Genomic DNA, 21,109 nt, shown 5'->3' with positions numbered 1-21,109 from the left:
CACAGTTGTTTCAATATAGTACAAACCGTCATCTCACCATTGATGCTGTCAAGCCGACGCTAATGGTGCAAAATCGATTTTTGTGGGACGTTACATGATGGTACAAAATATTTTGAAGTTGTAACTTAATAGTATAAAATGTTTTACGTAAGTTACATGATAGTGTAAAATTTACAGTCTTGTAAATGATGGCTTGACGACGTTAATGACGACATGACGGTTTGTACTATATTGAAACAACTTTAAAACATTTTATACCATCAAGTAGCAAAAAAAAACTTTTTGTACCATATTAAAACATTTGTAAAAATTTTTGGATCACTAGTGCAATTTATCATAAAAAAATATTTGATGAGACTAACACATACACTGTGATTTGCAAGTTTCTTTTCAGCGTCTATCAAATTATCCCGTGGAGCTCACAACACTTATTGCTTTTACATTTTTCTCGACATTCGATGGAACTAACACATACCACCATAATATTTTCTCATCCTATGCGGGGGGAGCGCGTGTCCGGGTGACATGGAATCTACGTAACGTAACAATTGCCAAAGCAAGCAGAGGAGGAAACTGAACAGACAAAGTAAAAGCAATGAACTTTAATGTGAACAGCCGATCAATGTGCATTGCCGCGGAAGACTGGAAGACGACCTGACGGCTCGTAGGAAAAAGCTCAATTTTCAACTGAAAGACCCCATAATCCATCTCCTCTGCTCCTCTCTTCCTTTGCTCTGTTTCTCTCTGCTCTGAGTTTTGGAGATAGCAAGGGACTGATGTTTGATCTGATCCGATAATTGAAGAGAACAATGGGGGACGTCGGTGAAGGGTCGAAAGGAAGAAGGGCAGCCGCAGACACGACGCTGACCGACATAGTCTTCTCTTGGTCCATTGACGACATCTTCAACGGCAATCTCTACAAGTACCAGGTTCTCCCGTTGTTTCCTATTACTAATCAGTCCTACTATACGCTGGTGTTGGAGGGCTATTTTCGTACTTTCAATTGCACAAAAAACCGTTTTTTCCCGCCCAAAAACATGCTTGATGATCCCTTTATAATTATATGTGGATGTTTTCTCTTCCAGATGATACATATGAAGTGAAGAGATGAGTGTGTGTATATATATATATATATATGTAGATATTGCTGAGGCAGACATTTGAATTTAGTTTGTTTCCACTATAAGGGAAATTTGAACTTTTCTTTTGCAGGTGGGTAAGATCCCTGAAAGATTTCCTTCAGTCAAGCACTATCTCCGGTCTTTTGTGTATCCTCTGCTGGAAGAAACACGAGCAGAGCTATGCTCAAGCATGGAGACAATCTCCACGTTACCTTATGCAGAAGTCAGAGAACTGGCGGAGTGCAAGTCTGACGGAAAGAATTTGTATAAAGTTAAGGTCGATTTCTGGAGAAATCTATCGAGCAATAGAAGAAAGGAACCTTGCATAATTTCAAAAAGAGCCCTTTTACTTCTAACTGAATCAAAACCAGAATCAGTTTCCGACCTGAAGAGGATGGGAAGGACGTATGCATTTGCATATGTTACTAAGACCTCCTATGACAAAAGGGAAGTTGAAGTAGCCACCGGGAAGAATGTGGGAGATATAGATCTGAAACATGGGCGATTATTTGCCATCGGCATTCAGAGCTTGACCACAATTGCAAGGCTATGGACTGCTTTGCACACGAGTGGTAACCTGAATGTCATCAAGGAAGTTTTGTGCACTAATTCTCCGGTAAGCATTTCATATGATATACTCTGAGGTTCAAGTTATTTCGTCCCCCACCCGCCCTCCTCAGTGTAGGTACAGTGCATATAGAATGTTATCTAAGTTTGAAGGATTATTCTATTCTACCTATAGCTTTTCTCCGTCGGGTTTGTTAACATATATATATGGAAAAAAAAATCTTTATGTTTGTGATAATTTTCTAGCTCCTGGTTTTTCTCTTGACAAAGAAGAAAAAAGATGACACCTATACAAGGAAACTATGGCTGTAGAAAATTGTCTGTACAGCACAACCGTAATCCCTAGTTTTCTTTGATTTGAGACAAAGGAAGGTGGTAAAAGGAGAAGGGAAGCTATTCATGGCCAACCAGAAAATCAATGATTTTGATCCTCTATTTATTGATTTGCAGGGTGAGGAGGAATGCAGTGTCTGTTCTGTGCAGAATGACGAATTTCGCGATGCCAATGTCACACGAAATTTAGTGAACGATCTGAACAGGTCCCAAGTGGATGCTATCATTACATGTCTTCGTAGGACTTCTTGTCAGCATAAGCCTGTGGTAAAACTCATTTGGGGACCGCCAGGGACCGGGAAAACGAAAACTGCTGCAATGTTGCTCTTAAACCTCCTAGAAATGAAGTGCAGGACTGTGGTTTGTGCCCCCACAAATGTCGCTGTCATTGAAGTTGCCTCTCGGTTGGTACACCTCATGAAAGGATCAGCTTCCTTGGGAGACGTTCTCCTCTTCGGGAACAACGAACGGCTCAAGGTATGGGACTCGGATGTTAGAGCGATATTCATAGACTATCGAGTTGATGCTATTGCAGAATGCCGTGCTCTGCTATCAGGGTGGAAGCATTACATATCTTCTGCAATAACCTTTTTTGAAGATCCTGTCCCTCAGTACCGCCTCTCTCTGGAAAACGTAACCAGAAAGAAAAAATCATTTCTTCAGTATATGAGGAAGACATTTTCATCTACCATGGAGCCCCTAGAGAGATGCCTCTCCACCTTGTCCACTCATATATGCGCGAATTACGTTCCAAATCATAGTGTCCGAAGTATCACAGAGCTTTTTGGCCACCTCAAATTGTTTCGTGCTGCATTATGGGGAAAGAATTTGAATTTTCTCCCGCAAAGACTGGAGGAGATATTTTCAAGCCAATCTGGGGACAGGTTTTCATCCCAAGCTCTAACATGCCCCATGTTGACTTTATACTCTAAGAGATGCGAATGCCTCGCAGCCTTAAAATCAGTTCGAGATTCTCTTGATGAGCTGAATCTTCCTTATTTTTCAAGTAAACGCATGATAAAGAAATTCTGCTTTCAATCAGCTACATTGATCTTCTGCACTGCCTTTAATACATCTAAGCTGCACGAGCGCAAAGCCAACGTAGAGCCACCAAAGCTGTTGGTGATCGATGAAGCTGCTCAGTTAAAAGAATGCGATTCGGTGATTCCACTGCAACTTCCTGGACTTAAACATGCTATTCTTATTGGAGATGAGCGCCAGTTACCGTCTGTCGTCAATAGTGATGTGCGTAAATGTTTAAATTCCAGTATTTGCAGCATTTTGTTCCTATTGAAAAGTATGTTTAAATTTCAGTTATCTTCGATTTTTTTTTTCTTTTGAAGAGAAACTCAACTGTTCATACTTCCACGCAGAAACACATCTTCATGAGTTCAATCTGACACCTGCTAACTTAAGGAAGAGAGGATTAGTTTTCCACAGTATAATATTTATCATCTGTCTGCTTTGACAGGTTTCAAATGGAGCCCGTTTTGGTCGAAGTTTATTCGAGAGATTGAGTTCTCTTGGAAAATTGAAGCATCCACTCAATGTGCAGTACAGAATGCACCCATCAATAAGTTGCTTTCCAAATCAGACATTTTATAGCAGCCAGATTCACGACGGTCCAAATGTAAATCACGAGAGTTACACAAAGCAGTATCTACCAGGGCAGATGTTTGGTTCATATTCTTTCATAAATGTTTCTGAGGGAAGGGAAGAGTGCGAAAATAATGGAACAAGCCTGAGAAACCTTGTAGAAGCTGCTGTAGCTTTGCAGATTTTGGGCAATCTCTATGAAGGTATTTCGAATTTGAGCGTAGGAAACTTGTGTAGTTAGTCATTTTGAGAGAATTTTCAAACAATTATTTTGGCTAGGTTTGCTAATATATATTCATAATGATTCAATGTTTTATAGTATTTCACATGCTTTCATGTGAAATTAATTATCCTGTCTCCATTCGATTGTGTGCAGCATGGAGCTTGTCATCAAAGCAAAAGCTCAACGTTGGAATAATATCACCATACGCAGGTCAGGTTGGAGAGATTAGTAAAAGGCTTGGAGAAAAATATGAAAACTCCGACGGCTTCACAGTGACGATAAATACAGTGGATGGCTTCCAAGGCAAAGAGAAGGACATCATCATTTTATCCACTGTAAGGTCGAACAGCCGGGGTTCTATCGGATTCTTGGCCAACATAAATCGAACGAATGTAGCTCTCACCCGAGCAAGGTGCTTTCTAGATAGCTCCAGAAAGCTGTTTCCCATTTTGTAGTTTTCCCTTTTCCTTGAAAAACAAAGAAAGATATGAGAAGAGTATATTTTCCTAAACGTTTTCCAGGGAAGATGCCTTGTTTGATGTGACATGAACATGTGTTTTGCTTGATTTTCCTATATCTTTTTATGATTTTTCAGGCATGCCATTTGGATTTTGGGGAACGAGAGAACAATGCGAGCGAGTTCGACAGTGTGGGAAGCTTTGGTTTATGATGCTATGGATCGTGGGCTTTTTTTTGATGCATATGACGACGAAGGTTTAGCAAAGGCGATGTTGGAAGCTGAGAGAGAGTAAGATGATCAATTATAATGTATTAGCATTAGAATTGCCCAAACTGTTTCTTGTCTAAAGGGGAAAGAAAAGATAAGTGCAATGCGGTTATTGAAAAATGGATCCTCCAAGGCTGCATTTGATGCATTTCTTGGGGATTAAATAATTATTTTCATCATTCCTATTGTCCTTTCACAGAGATCTCCAGGTTCCGATTTCTTGGCAGACGCCATTCGAGGTTCCCTTTCGCGGAGATTCTTTGAGTGCAAATAGCAAAGACACTTCCAATTGTGAACTTTACATGCAGCATTCGAAGGTGGAGAAGAGCTTGCTATCAATGAAATTCTGCTCACTGTCCTTACGAACTGAGCAAGACAGCAAAGAAGTGCAGCTTCCATTTGAACTTTCTAAGGAACAGCGCGAGATAATCCAGTTCCCTCTAAGCACCTTCATACAGGGAGGGTCAGGAACTGGGAAGACAACAGTTCTGATAATGAAGTTGCTTCAGAGGGAGCAGCTTCACCGAATGTCTACGAGTGATTACAGGGTCACTAGAAATGTCAATTGTGGGAAAAAGGATTCCAAAGAGATGCTTGAAAAGACGCCCACTCGTGTTTTACGCCAGCTATTTGTTACTGCCAGTTTGAAATTGTGTGTTGCTGTCAGACAACAGCTTTCACAGCTGAAAAGGTCAGTACCAGGATTTCATGGCCACTTTGCTTAGTAGAATAAAGGCAATTAATTTGTTTCCGTTAAGTTTATTATGCATATATATCATAAAAATGTTTGGGTATTTGTACGAGTTGAATCGAACAATGGCTTAAAGGAAGGTGCCTTCTCAGCAACTTGTGTAGTGTCGTCCAATGTTATGTATGGGGTGATTGATCTCTATGGTTCCCGCCAAAGGCCAAATAAGCGTTAAGCTATGTGAGGGTCTTTCAGAGAACATCTTCATGGGAATGATGCAACTCATAGTCACTTTTAATATATATCTGGCAGAGTTCTGTTTTTGGTTTTGGCTGATACAGTTTCTCTGCGAGTTTCTTGAATACAAAGAGTGGAAAGTGTGTGCATTCAGTTCATTCTCTCTATATGTAACCTCAAAGCTTGCTACTTTTGCAGCTTTACCGGCAGAGGAAATTTCCCGGGGGCAAGCTCTTCAATTGATGCCGACTTCAACGACATTCCCAACTCTTTCGTTGGAATTCCTCAGGAGTCATATCCCCTCGTCGTAACGTTTCACAAGTTTATCATGATGCTTGATGGAAGCATTGGTGTCTCATATTTCAAGAGATTCCCTCAGTTGAGAGACATACGCCGGGAGAAATTCGGAGCTGCAAGATCACTTGCTTTACAGGCTTTCATACGAGAGAAAGAGGTCAACTACGAGAAGTTTTGTGAAACTTATTGGCCTCATTTCAATAATAAGCTCACTGGAAAGCTTGATTCTTTGACAGTCTTTACAGAGATAATATATCGCATCAAAGCTGGTCTCCATATTAAAGAGTCTCCGAGTGGCAGGCTCAGTAGGACTGACTACGTCTCACTCTCAAAGGGTCGTGGCTCATATCTGACTCGGGACCAACTACATAAAGTGTATGATGTTTTTCTTGAGTATGAAATGAAGAAGTTAGAGCATGGAGAATTCGACCTCTCAGATGTCGTGAACGATCTTCAGTCTCGCTTCCGATGTGAAAAGATGAAGGGGGATGAGATGGACTTTGTTTATATTGATGAAGTGCAGGATATCACGATGGGGCAGATTGAACTGTTCAAGTACGTTTCTCAAAATGTTGAGGAGGGCTTTGTCTTCTCTGGTGACACTGCCCAGACGATCGGGAGTGGAATTGATTTTAGGTTTGAGGATGTGCGTAGACTGTTCAACAAGGAATTCTTGCAGGAATCTGAAGATGGAGGGAAGGTCTCCAAAATTTTTCAGTTGTCCCAGAACTTCCGGACCCACACCGGCATTCTCAAGCTCGCGCATAGTGTTTTTGACCTTCTATGCCATTTCTTTCCCTTACTTGTTGATGTGCTGAACCCAGAAACGAGTGCCATTCATGGTGAAGCCCCGATTTTCCTCAAGCTAGGGAAGGACCGAAAATCCATACTTTCTGTTTTTGGTAAGAAAGGAAATGCTGCAGGCCTGGGGACAGAGCAGGTCATTCTAGTTCGGGACAATTGTGCTCGAGAGGAAGTTTTCAAATATGTTGGAAAGCAAGCCCCCGTTTTGACTGTAATGGAGTGCAAAGGATTAGAGTTTCAGGTTTGGTTCTTATAGCATTTTAGTAGCAAAATTTTCCATTGCCGATGCACCTTCCTACAAGAACTCCTTCAAAAACCCCGCATGCTCTGGAAAATTTTACATCATTAAACCACAACCTACTAGTTTTCTGCTCTCTCCCGTGTTTCATTACAAAACTGTCTTATCTCTCGAATAGTAAATAATGAATTGACTCTCTGTTCGGTTATTCTTGTAGGATGTGGTGCTCTACAACTTCTTTGGTTCGTCACCGATGAAGAATAAATGGAGGGTCATCTACAACTACATGAAGAACCAGAACTTGTTGGATAATAGCTTTGTTGCTCGCTACCCGCAATTCGACCCAGTAGGACACAACATCTTATTCTCCGAACTGAAGCAACTGTATGTTGCTATCACCCGGACGAGGCAGAGGCTGTGGATCTGTGAGAAATCTGAGGATCTTTTGAAGCCAATGGTTGAGTACTGGAGGAATCTTAACCTCATTAAAGAGAGACAGGAAACTTGGACAGTTAAAATCAATTAAGCGATGGAAGCCGCGAGCAATTCCAAGTAGTGGAAGTAACAGTGCTTGAATGTGCTCTCTACTGATCAAACTCCCCTTCCGTTTTTCAACATTGTTCTCGTGATTATTCAATGGAAACTTGGGACTCAACTTGAGTTCTCTTCTCTTTGTTACGAAAAGAGCAGGCAAGGGCCGGTTTTTGCCCTGAACCAAAATCAAACTTGGGATTCAAGTATTGAATTGTAAAAAGAGAATGTTGCACCAACTTTTGCCATTTCATTCCTTTAGGGATGATTGCCTTTTGTAGTTCCCATCGAGTGGATATTCTTTTTCTTGTCGTTGCTAACCTATTATACGAGGCAAACTACAAAGTGGCGACCATGTGCTTCGAATGAGTGGGGTATACCGACAGGGAGAAATATGCCAAGGTTGCTGATCTCATGGCTTTACAAAAAGAGATGTACCTATACGTCCAGTTCCAAAGATGCCGGCGGCTTTCAAGAGCCGGCAAGCGAGATTGGCGCAGGTCAATGTTGAGTGTACGAATACGCTACAATAGGACAAGTGTTGACAAATTCTCCGTATATAAATCTCCTTCGCTTCAGATGAACTCATTAGTCCTGTGCTGCAATTCTGAGAAGACCAGAAAATTTGATCTCAATTGATGTGATAGAACAACTGTTGACAAATTCTTGATATATGCCATGTCCATTTGGATCGAAAAGTCGATCTTGACTGGACAAATACTCTGGAATAGAACAACAGCTGACAAATTCTTCATCTATGCTATCGTTTCACTTTACATGAACTTATTAGCGGACGGACGGGCCTAAAATTTTAAATAGTGGGGTGGGGCTAATATGGTTAATAACACATTATCCTCATAAGATCTATATATATTCAGCCAAAAGAAAAATATCTATATACATATATACTAGGTTTTTAGGCCCATTATAAACAAAAAAAAAATTATATTAACGACTTGAATTTATGAATATAAAATAAGAAATCAAATTTAATAATTATTATGAATTTAAAATATTCATTAATCTATTTTATGAATAAGTTTATCATATCAATATTTTCAGTGGGTGAGGATAAAGATAAATTTTATAAAAACTAGTTGATGACCCGCACATTATACTGGTGCAATTGCATGATTTTTTTGTCGCAATTAATCTAAATAATTTTACACGTTATGCATAAATAAAATGTAGTTAAAACCGAATGAATATGTTAATAATATCAATAAATTATGAAAAATCATTCACATTGACTAAGCAAAAACTATATCTTTACTTTAACATTAACCGGATGATACTTTTCTAGAAGTGTAATTATCTTGAAATTATTAATTGTGTTTCTTCTCACTAGAGATAAACAAAACAATCACCCTAGGCTCTCGCACACTGCGGGGACCAGGGATCCCCAAGGAAAATGGCCAGGTTATCTATCCCAACATGATCCCTGACTGGCTCTCCTGCACGACTCAAGTGTCCAAGGCGGATTCTTTCTCAAGCATAGCTGGCGACCAAGCACGCAATCCAAGCAGTTCAAGACAGCCAACACCAACCGAAGGACGGAAGAGAAATGTGGTACATCTTATTGAAGGCGTGAATCCGTGTATCCTTTTAGCTTGGGGCAACGTGCTCCCCATGCTTTCTCTTTTCTCTCGGCCCATAAATGACTCTAAATGGGTCATAGCCACCCTACAATCGGCTACCACAAAGCCAAAATCCTAGACACTCCTTTCTGGGAGTCAAGTCATAACACTTTGGAAATGAATAGACTGAGGTCTAACCAAATTTGCACAGAAATCCTCATGCGGGTTACAAACGCAACTGCCCTACGGTACCCTGACGAGAAGGGTCCTAAGCCGACGGGCGCATTGAATAATTGATAGAGTCGCTAGGGCATCCCTGAGGACGTCTTAATATACCCATGCATGGCCGACAAAAGCCCCTGGAGGCCTCGTATTGAGGCCTTCGAAAGCGGGATCCATTCATATTTGTCAAAGTAAAATTCTTCGCGGATCACCCAGGGGACCTAAAACTGAAGCATCGTGCGTCACAATGACGTTATCTTCATAGCATTGATACGCCTATACATCGTTAGTAACTCACTATGACTTGCTAATGATGGCAGGACCACAGATACCAAGCAGCAAGAACTATGGCATACTCTGATTCCCGGTCCCATAGGATACGTAGGCGTTCACTGTCAAAGCTCGAGTTCTTCATCACGAAATGAATCGTGATCTTAAGAGCCAGTTCAACCCACAATATCATCACCCTACGATAGCACTTGGAAGCAACCGGGGCATACTCAACGAGCCATACAATGGGTCATCCTCGCTGCGCGAGAGAGTCTCGCGTCATCCCTAGTGAAGGCCTATCCTAACGCCAGACGAACCAAAATCGTTTCTCTTCCGCGGCTAGCATAAATCCTTATCATCATTACTTTTATGCAGGGCCGAGTCCTGTCTTCACCTTTCTGCAGGGTCGAGTCCCATCCTTACTTTTAAGTAGGGCCGAGTCCCTTCTTTACTTTTCTGCAGGGCCTAGCCCCATTTTTACTCTTATGCAGGGCCGAGTTCCATCTTCATTAGTTTGCAGGGCTGAGTCCCATCTTTACTTTTCTGCAGGGCCGAGTCCCGTCTTTACTTTTATGCAGGGCCGAGTCCCATCTTTAATTTTCTGCAGGGTCGAGTCCTGTCTTTACTTTTATACAGGGCTGAGTCCCATCTTTAATTTTCTGTAGGGCCGAGTCCCATTTTTACTTTTCTGCAAGGCCGAGTCCCGCCTTTACTTTTATACAGGGCCGAGTCCCATCTTTACTTTTCTGCAGGGCCAAGTCCCATCTTCACCTTTCTACAGGGCCGAGTCTCATCTTTACTTTTATGCAAGGCCAAGTCCTTTCTTTACTTTTCTACAAGGCCTAGCCCCATATTTACTTTTCTGCAGGGCCGAGTCCCATCTTCATTATTCTGTAGGGCGGAGTCCCATCTTTACTTTTCTGCAAGGTCGAGTCCTATCTTCATTATTCTGCATGGCCGAGTCCCATCTTTACTTTGCTGCAGGGCCGAGTCCTATCTTTACTTTTACGCAGGGCCAAGTCCCTTCTTCAATATTCTGCAAGGCCGAGTCCTGTCTTTACTTTTATGCAAGGCACTTGCACAATTCTCTCCCATACATCCGAAACAAGAGAACAAGTGGTTACTAGGAGGGAATCAAGACAGTCGTCAGGACCCAATGGGGTGCTTCTTATAGTCTTTGGCTGCATCCTCTATCCGAGCACGCAACCAAAGAGGGGCAAGTTGTCAGCACTCCATTTTGATCCACCATAGTAAAAGGAGGGCAAAATCGTCATTTGTCACTATCGCGGCCAAAAAAATAATTTTCTACATAATATCGATCCCTAAATTTTTCTGAACGCAATGGCGGTCTCGAATCATTTTTTGATATCCAATTGAAAAGACGAGAATTTTAATTTTTACATGCGTCAAATTCAAATTCTTAAATCTGTTTTAAAAAAAAAATTCGCGCTTAGACCAGTCAGATCGACGTCAGACCGATCAAGTCGGCATCAGACCGGTCTAACGCTTGTCAGAATTTCTGACGCGAGTAAGAAATTTCTGACCCTTTCATTTTCGCCCCGTCTTCTTTTCTTCCTCTTCCTCTTCACCCCGCCGTTCTTTCCTTCTCTTCTCTTATCCCCCCTCTTCTTCTCCTCTTCTTTCACTGACATCCCTCTGCCATCTCCGACACACTGTGGTTGCCCACCCACCGCGACCGCCTGCCACCACTGACATGCTCGCCCGACACGCCACCGCTCGCTTCCCGGCACGCTCCCTTGCTACTTTCCAGCTCTCTCCGGCCCGATTTTCGCACAAAACCCCGCGGCTCTCGACTCTCGGGAGGAGCTGAAAATCAACGCTGAATCCCTCTCGCTCGCTCTCGGTTTTTCTCCCCAATGGACTCACGACACTCCCCGAGCAAAAACCCCTCTATTTCCTCTTCTTAATTCCCCCGATTTTCCGGCAATTGAACTCGGAAAATCCCTCACCAGAAAAACTCGAAAATCTCGCCAAAAACCCAAAATTCCCCTTGATCCCGACCGACCCGAGCCTCGTGATGCCCCTCCTGAGTACGGCGTAGCCCAGGCGGTGCTCGCCGCTGTCTCTCGCACCCTCGCCGCGGCGCCTAGAGGCGGGAACCGCTGTCCGCGGCCGTCGGACTCCTCTCCTCCAGCCATCCCTCTCTCACGGGCTCAGCCCGTCTTCTTTTGATTTTCGCAGTCCAGCCCAGTCGATTCTTCCCAGTCTGGTCCAACCGAGACGACCCTGACCCAGTCTAGACGATCGACCCGTTTCGCCTCGCCTCGGATACGGCCCGGAATGCCCGACCTAGTTCGCCCAACTCCCCTTCGCGGCCCAGCTCGCCCGCTGATTTGGCCAAGCCACTGCCCTTCCGCGGCCCAACTGCCTTCCGCGGCCCAGCTCCCTTCCGCGGCCCAGCTCCCTTTCGCGGCCCAACTCCCGCGCATTCAGCCCAGTCCGCCCGCGCCCGGCCCAGCTCGCTGGCCCAGCGCCCGTCCAACCGGTCTGTACTGTGCAGATCGCCTCCAGCCGGTCCGATCGCCCAATTTCCGGTTTAAACCGATACTAGGTATATTATTCTGACTTATTGGCATGCGTAGGGCTCAATTTATGAATAAATTCGATGATTGCGGCGATAATTTTTGATTGTCATGTTAAAAAAAAATTGAAAATTAGGAAATAGGAAAAATGGAACAAAAAAATAAATAAATAATTGTGTTTTAATTAAACCGACGAAAGCACGAATTGGAACATTTTTAATTACTCGACATTAAAATTGGTTGGTTGAAGCGAGAACGAATTCACACGAACCCATCTCATGTTCACTCGGCTTTAAGGGAATTAAATCGATTAAATACATCAAAATTAGTTTAATTAATTATTCGGACTTAAAATTGAAAAAATTAAATTCCGTCGTGACTGATTTTGCTTGTACATGTGCACATGTGAATAATTAGATACGATTTTGATCGAAATCTAGCACGAATCGGCTAATCACGTAAACACGATATTAAAAGACACAACTCTCTGTTCTCGGTTTATTTATTGCAAGTCGAGCCCGGATCCCTAGGATACGATATATAGAGGGTCCAACATCCTCTCTTGTCAATCACGGGGTCCAACGCCCCTACACACCTAGAGCGTACAACCCGAGTGCGAAATCGGGTCTTGTTTCGACTTACTGCTTCGCTCCTAGTAATGTCTATGTGGAAGATGACTCGGATCAAGTAAAGTAAGTCGCGGCCGGACATGACCCGAGAGCTCGACCGATCTTACGGCTATCAAGTGAGTCACGTGACTCTTTCGCCATCCGTTGGCTCGGTTGGACCCGACCCCCAGCTCTCTGAGCCCGCGTTGCTTTAATTTCAATTTCAGTCTTTTCAAACCACACGGTGAGCATGAGTGGAATAATGACCGAATGCGAACCGACCGGGATTCAGTTGTTGTAATTTGTATTTTATTCATTTGAGAGAACAATGTACGGGGTTTATGTTGTACATTTATTTATGTAAGAATCTCGGTCGGAGAGTGGACGGTCGGAGTGTTTTTTCGAATTTACGGTGTCAAAACGCGTAAGATAAGCGAAACTTAATTATGTGGTAATTAAATTAAAATGGCAAGCCAAGACAAGCTAGAGTACCGATAGGGCGTGCGAGATATAGGCTCGCATGTAACAGAATCCCCGAATTCGGAACCTCGGGTTTCGCAGACCATAGGGCTTAGCAATTAGGTGTACCCCGTACCCCTCGGCCCGAGTAACTTGCCGGCCCTCGACCTTTGGGTTGTAAAATAGCAAGTGGCGACTCCTTCTCACGTGCATCCGTCGCGCGTCCCCGGGAAGGTGGACACTCCCAAGCCACGTTGCATAGGCGCGCGCACACGTGCCCCGACAAGACGAAATTCGGGTGCGCACACTTATGTATTAAGAAATTTTTTTGTCATTAATTATGCAGTAGAATATATATTATTTGCATATAGCCCAATAAAATATATATAAGAGAACAAAATATGCAGTAGACTATTTATTAGTTACTATTCGGGAAATTTTTTATATTGTAGTGTCATGACCCGAAATTTCGACAGAGTTTTCCCTAGATTTCCTCGATATCCCTTATCCCATAACTATTTATATAAAACATGCTTTCCATAACTCCCAAAAACATATAATTAATCCAACAAGCTCTCACATATATATTTATGTAAATATAATTCCAGCTGAGCTACATTATTAAACCAACTAGACAAAAGTTTCAGGTCGTAATATTTTTAAATACATTCTATACAAAAAGAATACCTATCAAATAACTAAGGTCCCTATTTAGTTTTCCGAGCTGATCCTCGATATCAAAAATGGTTTTCCTCCGCGCAGCTAGAAGCTTATCTGGAAAAATATATGCCGGGTGCGAGCGACATCTCAGTGAGCACTAAATTCCAAAGTGAAATGAACTATTATTAACTAAAAATATATTTTTAAATAAACAAAGATAATACTAGCATATCCAAGTCCTTCATTTAATTCACTAGCACGACATATTATACAATAATAATTACTAAATTCATTCGTAAACTATTAATTATCTTTGTGACCATATAATAATATTAGCATTAACTATTAACTCAGCACCACCTAACACTCACACATTGACTAAGTCAAGTTTCAGCAACCATACGACTTTCACAGAATAATTTTAAACAATCTCAAAATCATCACATTTATAGCAATCTCAACAATTATCACATCTCCAACAATCATACTAGACAAACAATGTACAACACAACCAATCAATATAGCCATAAGGTTGCATTTCCTCACAACAGAGTTATGATGGTACCGTGACCTCGCATATCTCACTCATATCATCCTTAACTCGCAATATCTATATCTCATAAGCGGGGGCCGCCTATTAACCTCTGGCGGTAAGAGTTGACCACAATTTATATTCCGTCGGGTCTCGCGGTCGATCGAGCCCCTTTTTCTATTCTGCTGGGTCCAGCGGCCGATCAGACCCATATTTATATTCCACCGGGTCCAACGGCCGATTTGGCCCGTATTTATATTCCGCCGGGTCCAGCGGCTGATCAGGTCCCTATTTATATTCCGCCGGGTCTAGCGGCCGATCAAGCCCCTATTTATATTTCGCCGGGTCCAGCGGCTGATCTGACCCATATTTATATTCCGTCCGGTCCAACGACCGATCAGGCCCTTTTTATAATCAGCCAGGTCCAGCGGCCCTATGGCTATATTTAAACAACACAAGCATAATCAATTGCAACCATACCATCTCACTTCATATATCATCATACACAAGCACAATCCCAATCACAGTACAATGGCAGCATGTTATCATCATAATCAGCATTCACAATCACACTACATATCCCAAATTAAAATGAAACACAAAAAAAAATCTCTCAAATCAATTCACACAACATAGCAAGACCAATTCCTTAATTTGTAACTATCACAATATTCTTCTTAAATAATTTATATAACTATAATACATCATTTCACAAGGGAATAGAGTACTCACATAATATATATATATATATATAATATATCATTTCACAATGGAATGAATTACTTACCGAACTCGCTAAAATTATTTCACTAAGTCCAAGCCTTCCGGTGTATGATTTTGATCTCATCCATGGCCTATCATTTGAAACATAAAATTAAACTATGAACAACATAATAATATGACAATACATATCGATGCTGGTAAGTTTCCTTCTTGATAGAAAGAAGCCACACTGATACTTCCATAATCAATCCCATGTCTATTTTATCCTATATTACCCACCGACCCTATCAACGTGTAACTTAATCACTAAAACCTAATCATATAACACCATTATTTTATGTCACTACCTACCTTTAGATCTTTCTAGAATCACCACTTAATAGTTTTTAACCTCCATGCTTTGCTTAAGCAATTAAATGGAGAAAAATATGTGTTTTAGTTAATAAAAGAATTGATTTCAGTAGTAGAATTCCATGAAAAAAAAACAGCTTCTCAACTCGTCCAAGAAAACAGGCTTAAAAGTAAAAGAAGCTCATTCAATTTAAACTCGACATCTCATCTCATCCCTTCCAAGATATCCACATGCATTCATCAACCAATACATCTCCTCACCCACCAAAATGTTTATAATAATTTATACATGTCAATCACTCCATTTACTTTCACATATATAACCTAAATCATATCAACTTAGAATATGTTGCAAATCATATCAAACGGTTGACCAATTCAATAAGCCAAGTTCAAGCAAAGGGTGCAAGGAATTCTAAGTACTTCCCTTATTCTAAAATACTAATAAGCAAGAGCTTAGTCACACAATCCACCACATAAGATCACCATAATGCATGATAAATTCCCAAATCAACTTCATACATACCCTGCTCTTAATCATAACAAGTCAACTTAGCCAAAGAGCATACAGATTTCTATCAGTACGATCCATTTCCACTAAGACATATATGTATATATATGCATTAAAAACTCACTAATTCAATCGAGAGATTTACTCCCTGCCTCAAGACTGAATTATTAAGCTCATATGAGTGACCAAACTCATTCCAACAATAGAATAAGACTAACTCCCAATACATCCGTCTCAATTTGACATTAATTAGGAGAAAACTAACCAAATTACAGCAACTAAACTTCTCAAACCTGAACCAAATTGAGATGAATGCAAGGATAGCCATAACTATGCCAAACCTAGTCAATATGAATGTTTAAATCATAGACAATCAACTAAATCAATAATTCCAAACTTAGTCTTCTTCCTCTTATTCTCCAACGTGTCTTCTCAACTCAACTCACTTCTCCCTCCCCCCCCTCTCTCTCTCTCTTTGTTTTTGCTCTGTTTCTTCTTCGGTTCCAGAACACAACTACCCCAGCCCAAAACAAAATAAGAAAAAGGAAAAGAGAGAAGTCAATGGTAGTGGATTCTCAGGGAAATATGAGGGGAAGAATGTTTGGCCACGTGGGGCCCTTTAAAACCTCTTTTTCTTCTTTTCTTCTTTTTTTTTCTTCCAGCCACATAAACGTGATATATAAGTATATGTATGTATATGATTATGTATGCAGGTTTAAAAAAAATAAAAAAATATGACGGGTCTCACATGTAGCAATCGAATTGCCGTTCATATATATTGTAGCAAAATATAGAGTTGTAAACCAATATTAACGAGGGTTTATAATATTTATAGATTTTTCCTTTACATTATGGGAAAATATATTTTTATAATATTAATCACAATCAAATTGCCATTTATATAATATTATTTGTTTATAATATTGCAAAGCGACAAGCAACAAGTGCGCCAGCCAAGAGGCAGGCAAAGGGAGATGCAAAGGTAAAAATACTTTTCTTTGAACTTGTACTCGCCTAGTAGGAAAATTTTATATTTTCTTTTGCGGATTGAAGAAATCATTCTTTCATACTAAAATCATATTCACGTGTGATATACTTCAAGTTTTTTACTTTTCATTTACTTATCTTTTTTAATGTATAATTTTGCAGATTTTGAGGCACTACAATTGTTTATAACATGATAAAAGCATTGGGCAAAGACACATGGACAATTTGAGAGAGATTGACAAGATTGTGGTATGCCGTGAACACAAGGACTAATGAAGTCATTAGTCTTGACATGATTTTCCTTGATGAAGATGTATGTTTTGGTATTTTTGACTAATTATAATATTTTGAAATACAAAACTTGATTATTTATTTAATTATGATTGTTCCTAATGAAATCATGGTTCTTTAATGCATGCAAGTATAAGAAAGTCTTAGGTCGATTTGGTCAAATCTTTACTTTGTGAATGAGGTTTATACACCGTCAAGAATTTCAAGATAACTACATACAAGGAGATAATCTACTTGATATTAATTATTATTATCATTGTCCTTGTTTAGGACTATTTTTCATACTAATTCAAAAGGATAATTTTTTTAGGTATATACTATTATTAAAATCATTAGTTTTGTTTATCGTTGAGTTCTAATAACGTGTTCAAAAATCTTTTACATGAATCTTTTATCATTAATTATGCAGTAAAATATATAGATTATATGTATATAGCCCAAGAGAATATATACAAGGGAACAAAATATACAACAGTGTATATATATATATATATACACACACACATTACGCTATAGATTAAGTATAACCTAATAAAGTTAAACTTAAATATAAAATGGATAACATATATTATATAATAATTTGTTGTCCTTTACATTCAACTTAAATATATTATACAACGGATAAAATAGATAACATCTACATATATACCAACGTGTACATATATATACAATATCCTTATTTAATAAAAATCAATATCCGCAATAAAAAATGTATACTAGAACATATGCATACAATCTTCATTTTAGAAATATATATATCTGCAGTATATACAATATATTGAGACTTAGACTACTATTACCAATTATATATATATTGCATATATCATATATTGGAATTTAGACTATTATTTCTTGAGATAAAAAATTTTCATTATATAGAATTTTTTTATATTTTATATTCGATAGGAAATTTCTTTATTAATTTGTATGACCTTTGCACTATATATATTATACATGTTTATTTGATATACTAACATCAATATCTTACACCAATTTGGTCAATTCGCAAGACTTCACCAGTATTTCACTAGCTTCGTTAGGTTTCTCAAAATCCATGATCGTCAAATTTAAAGTAACTTGTTTAGGATGTTATCTTTTGTGCGCACCCGAATTTCGTCTCGTCGGGACACGCATGCGCGCGCCTAAATGCAACACGGCTTGGGAGTGTCCACCTTCCCGGGGACGCGCGACGGACCCACATGAGAAGGAGTCGCCACTTGCCATTTTACGACCCGAAGGTCGAGGGCCGGCAAGTTACCCGGGTCTAGGGGTACGGGGTACACCTAAAATGTTAAAGCAATGGTCTGTACGGAACCGAAAATTCCGAATTTAGGGGTTCTATTAAGTGTGGGCCTATATCCCACACGCCCTTTCGGTACTCTAGCTTGTCTAGGCTTGCCATTTTAATTTAATTACTGCTTAATTAAGTTCCGCTCATCTTATGCGTTTTGACACCGTAAATTCGAGGAAACGATTTGACCGTCCACTCTTCGATCGAAATTTTTACATGAATATATGCATAATAATAAACCTTATCTCAAATAAAAGACAAATTACAATGACTGAATCCCGACCGGTTCGCGTTCGGCCATTATTTCACTCATGCTCACCGTATGATTTTGGAAAAAATCGAAAATTAAATTAAATGCGCACTTGGTGTATGGGGGCATTAGACCCTGTGATTGACGGTTAGGGGCGCTAGACCCTGTGTGATTCGTGTCCTAAAGGATCGGGCTCGATCCGCATAACAAATAGTTGTAAAAATGTAACAAGCAAGCTCAAATAAACAAACAACGGGGTTTTGTTATCGCCAAATTTACGTGAATTAACTGATTATTAACCGAGGTATCTTGGCATACAAATCCTACCTTAAAACAAACAAAAGGAGTGATAGATAGGGCATGTAGCATCCGGCATTATTTTAACAGACCCGACAGACGTGATGTCCATAGTCAAGTCTCGAATGTGTGGGTTGTTTTTAGATTATTCTGTATCGCGACAATATGACTTTTACAGATTAAAAGTATTTTCACCTAAAATCCAAAAACCTAACCTTCTATTTGACTATTGCCCATGTTTAATTTAAGCCGAGTTTGAGATTAATCTTTTTTTTTATTTTATGTTTTAACCCGTTCTAAACACAAACCTATACTAGAGTGACGGCAGGACAAGAACCGATAGTCATCTCCCTTGAATCGAAAAAATATGTGTGTGTATGAAAAATCAAGATTACGTAGCACGTATCTCAATGCTTTTGAAATTGTGAATTTAAAAAGGGAGTGACTGACAGTTCTTGAACTGTCAACGCGATTACAGATTATTAATCGGTTCGTACATTTCATTTAAAAGAGTCAAGTGATTTAATTTAGCCGAATTTAACGTCTCAATTATCCCGTATGTAAAATTTTGGGTTAATTAGAAATTTACTGAATGCTTTAGTCTACGGATTTTGGGTCGTCGGAATGGCCATTAGTGGGCCGCCCAATAAACTCTAATTTCCGATTGGTCACATTGTATATATATAATTACAAAAATATAATATTTAAATGGGGCACATACATTGTCGGTGGGTGATCCAAGTAGGAAAGGGTCGGATATTTTTAGAAAATGTCCAGGGGACTGAATTGAACGATTTTAAAAGAGCAGGGACTGATTTGAAAATTATGAAAAAATTGGGGACTGATTTGAAAATTCTAAAATATGGGGACTGTGTAAAAAATTACTAAAAATGTCCTAGGACTTATTTGAAATGAATATGAAAATCTGGACTGATCTGAAAACAAAAAAAGTCCCCAGGATTGAACTGAAACAACTTGGAAAGTTCCTCGGGATGCTTGAAAAATTATGGGAATTCCAGGACTGATTGGAAAATAGTAAAATGACCGGGACTTGATTGAAACGAATTTTTAAAATTCGGGGCAGATCTGAAAAGGGTGAAAAAATGGTCCCGGGACTAAACTGAAACAATTTGAAATGTTCTTTGGGATTCTTGGAAAAATTTTGGAAAATCCAAGGACTGATTGGAAAATAGTAAAATGATCGGGACTTGATTGAAAAGAATTTTGAAATTCGGGGCAGATCTTAAAAAAATAAAATACGTCCTCTGGACTGAAATGTGACAAAACAAAAAGTTTGTAAAATCGAGTTCGGGACAAATTCGATTACCCACGCGACCCAAGAACACTCATTTCACATTATATCCATCAAGCAAGCAATAATATTCAGGAAAGGAACCCTAATCATGCCACTAAGTCGAGAATTTATCTAGTTCGGAAAGTTGAGGGGTTTCTCTGTAAAAATAAAAAAAATCGCCGAATGAATCGGGTCGGATCGGATCGCCCGCCTGAAGGAGAAACTGCCCGGAAGAGCGCTGGGTCGGATTGGAGATGTTGGGCCGGAATGGGCTGAACTTCTGGGTTGGACCTGCGAAACAAAGGAAATGGGCCGAGGCCCGTTAGCCAAAGGGCGGCCGGGATCGGGGGGAGCGGCGGCGACGAGGCTGCGGGCGGCGGTTCTCGCCCCTGGACGCCGCGACGACGGCACGAGAGGGCTCGGGAGATGGCTCTGGGCACCGCTTGGGCTGGGCGGTGTCCGATTTGGACTTCGCCGGGGTCGAAACGGCCGAAATCGAGGGGAAAAGTCGCGTTTTCTGGCGAGGGTTCCCGAAATCTCCGATCTCAAAATTCCCCAAAACGAGAGCAAATTTTCCATTTTTTTCTTACTGGGTTTTGTTCGTGGTGATCCTAATTGCTTTTCTGTCCAGTTAATTGCAATTTCTTCCCCTTTTCCGTTAAGATTTCGGCCGATTTTGAAGAAAATCGTGGAAACCGCGATTTTGGGGGTTCTAGGCCGGCGGGGATCGCGGGCAGCTGGCGAGCGCTGCCCGGCCCTGCCCGGCTTGCCCGAACCCTTTTGTTTTTTAAATTGGGGCCGGCGGGTCACAGGCAGCCGGTCAACGCTGCTCGGCCCTGCCTGAAATTTTTCTTTTTTTTCTTCTTTTTTATTTATTTATT

At 40.4% G+C, this 21,109-nt stretch overlaps 1 protein-coding gene across 1 annotated transcript; it reads left to right on the top strand.

The window, feature by feature from the left end:
- Positions 1–480: 480 nt before the first annotated feature.
- LOC116201312 lies at positions 481–7,623 on the top strand. The gene is made up of 9 exons (XM_031532501.1): positions 481–929; positions 1,213–1,737; positions 2,139–3,266; positions 3,493–3,820; positions 3,994–4,252; positions 4,436–4,588; positions 4,767–5,258; positions 5,691–6,834; positions 7,049–7,623. Exons 1-9 carry the CDS (start codon positions 810–812, stop codon positions 7,355–7,357), a joined length of 4,458 nt encoding a protein of 1,485 aa, XP_031388361.1. The 5' UTR covers positions 481–809; the 3' UTR covers positions 7,358–7,623.
- The last annotated feature ends 13,486 nt before the right edge of the window (positions 7,624–21,109 follow it).

The sequence above is a fragment of the Punica granatum genome, chromosome 3 (genome assembly GCF_007655135.1).
Source record: "Punica granatum isolate Tunisia-2019 chromosome 3, ASM765513v2, whole genome shotgun sequence".
NCBI lineage: Eukaryota > Viridiplantae > Streptophyta > Magnoliopsida > Myrtales > Lythraceae > Punica > Punica granatum.
The sequence above is the reverse complement of the archived record's forward strand: the minus strand, read 5'-3'. Positions and strand labels throughout refer to the sequence as shown.

Bases quoted from the DNA above. Each gene is read 5' to 3' on its own strand.
- LOC116201312 (XM_031532501.1), top strand. From the start codon at position 810: ATGGGGGACGTCGGTGAAGGGTCGAAAGGAAGAAGGGCAGCCGCAGAC. The intron at 1,738-2,138 runs GTAAGCATTTCA...ATTGATTTGCAG, and splicing joins TTTTGTGCACTAATTCTCCG to GGTGAGGAGGAATGCAGTGT. The intron at 3,267-3,492 runs GTGCGTAAATGT...CTGCTTTGACAG, and splicing joins CGTCTGTCGTCAATAGTGAT to GTTTCAAATGGAGCCCGTTT.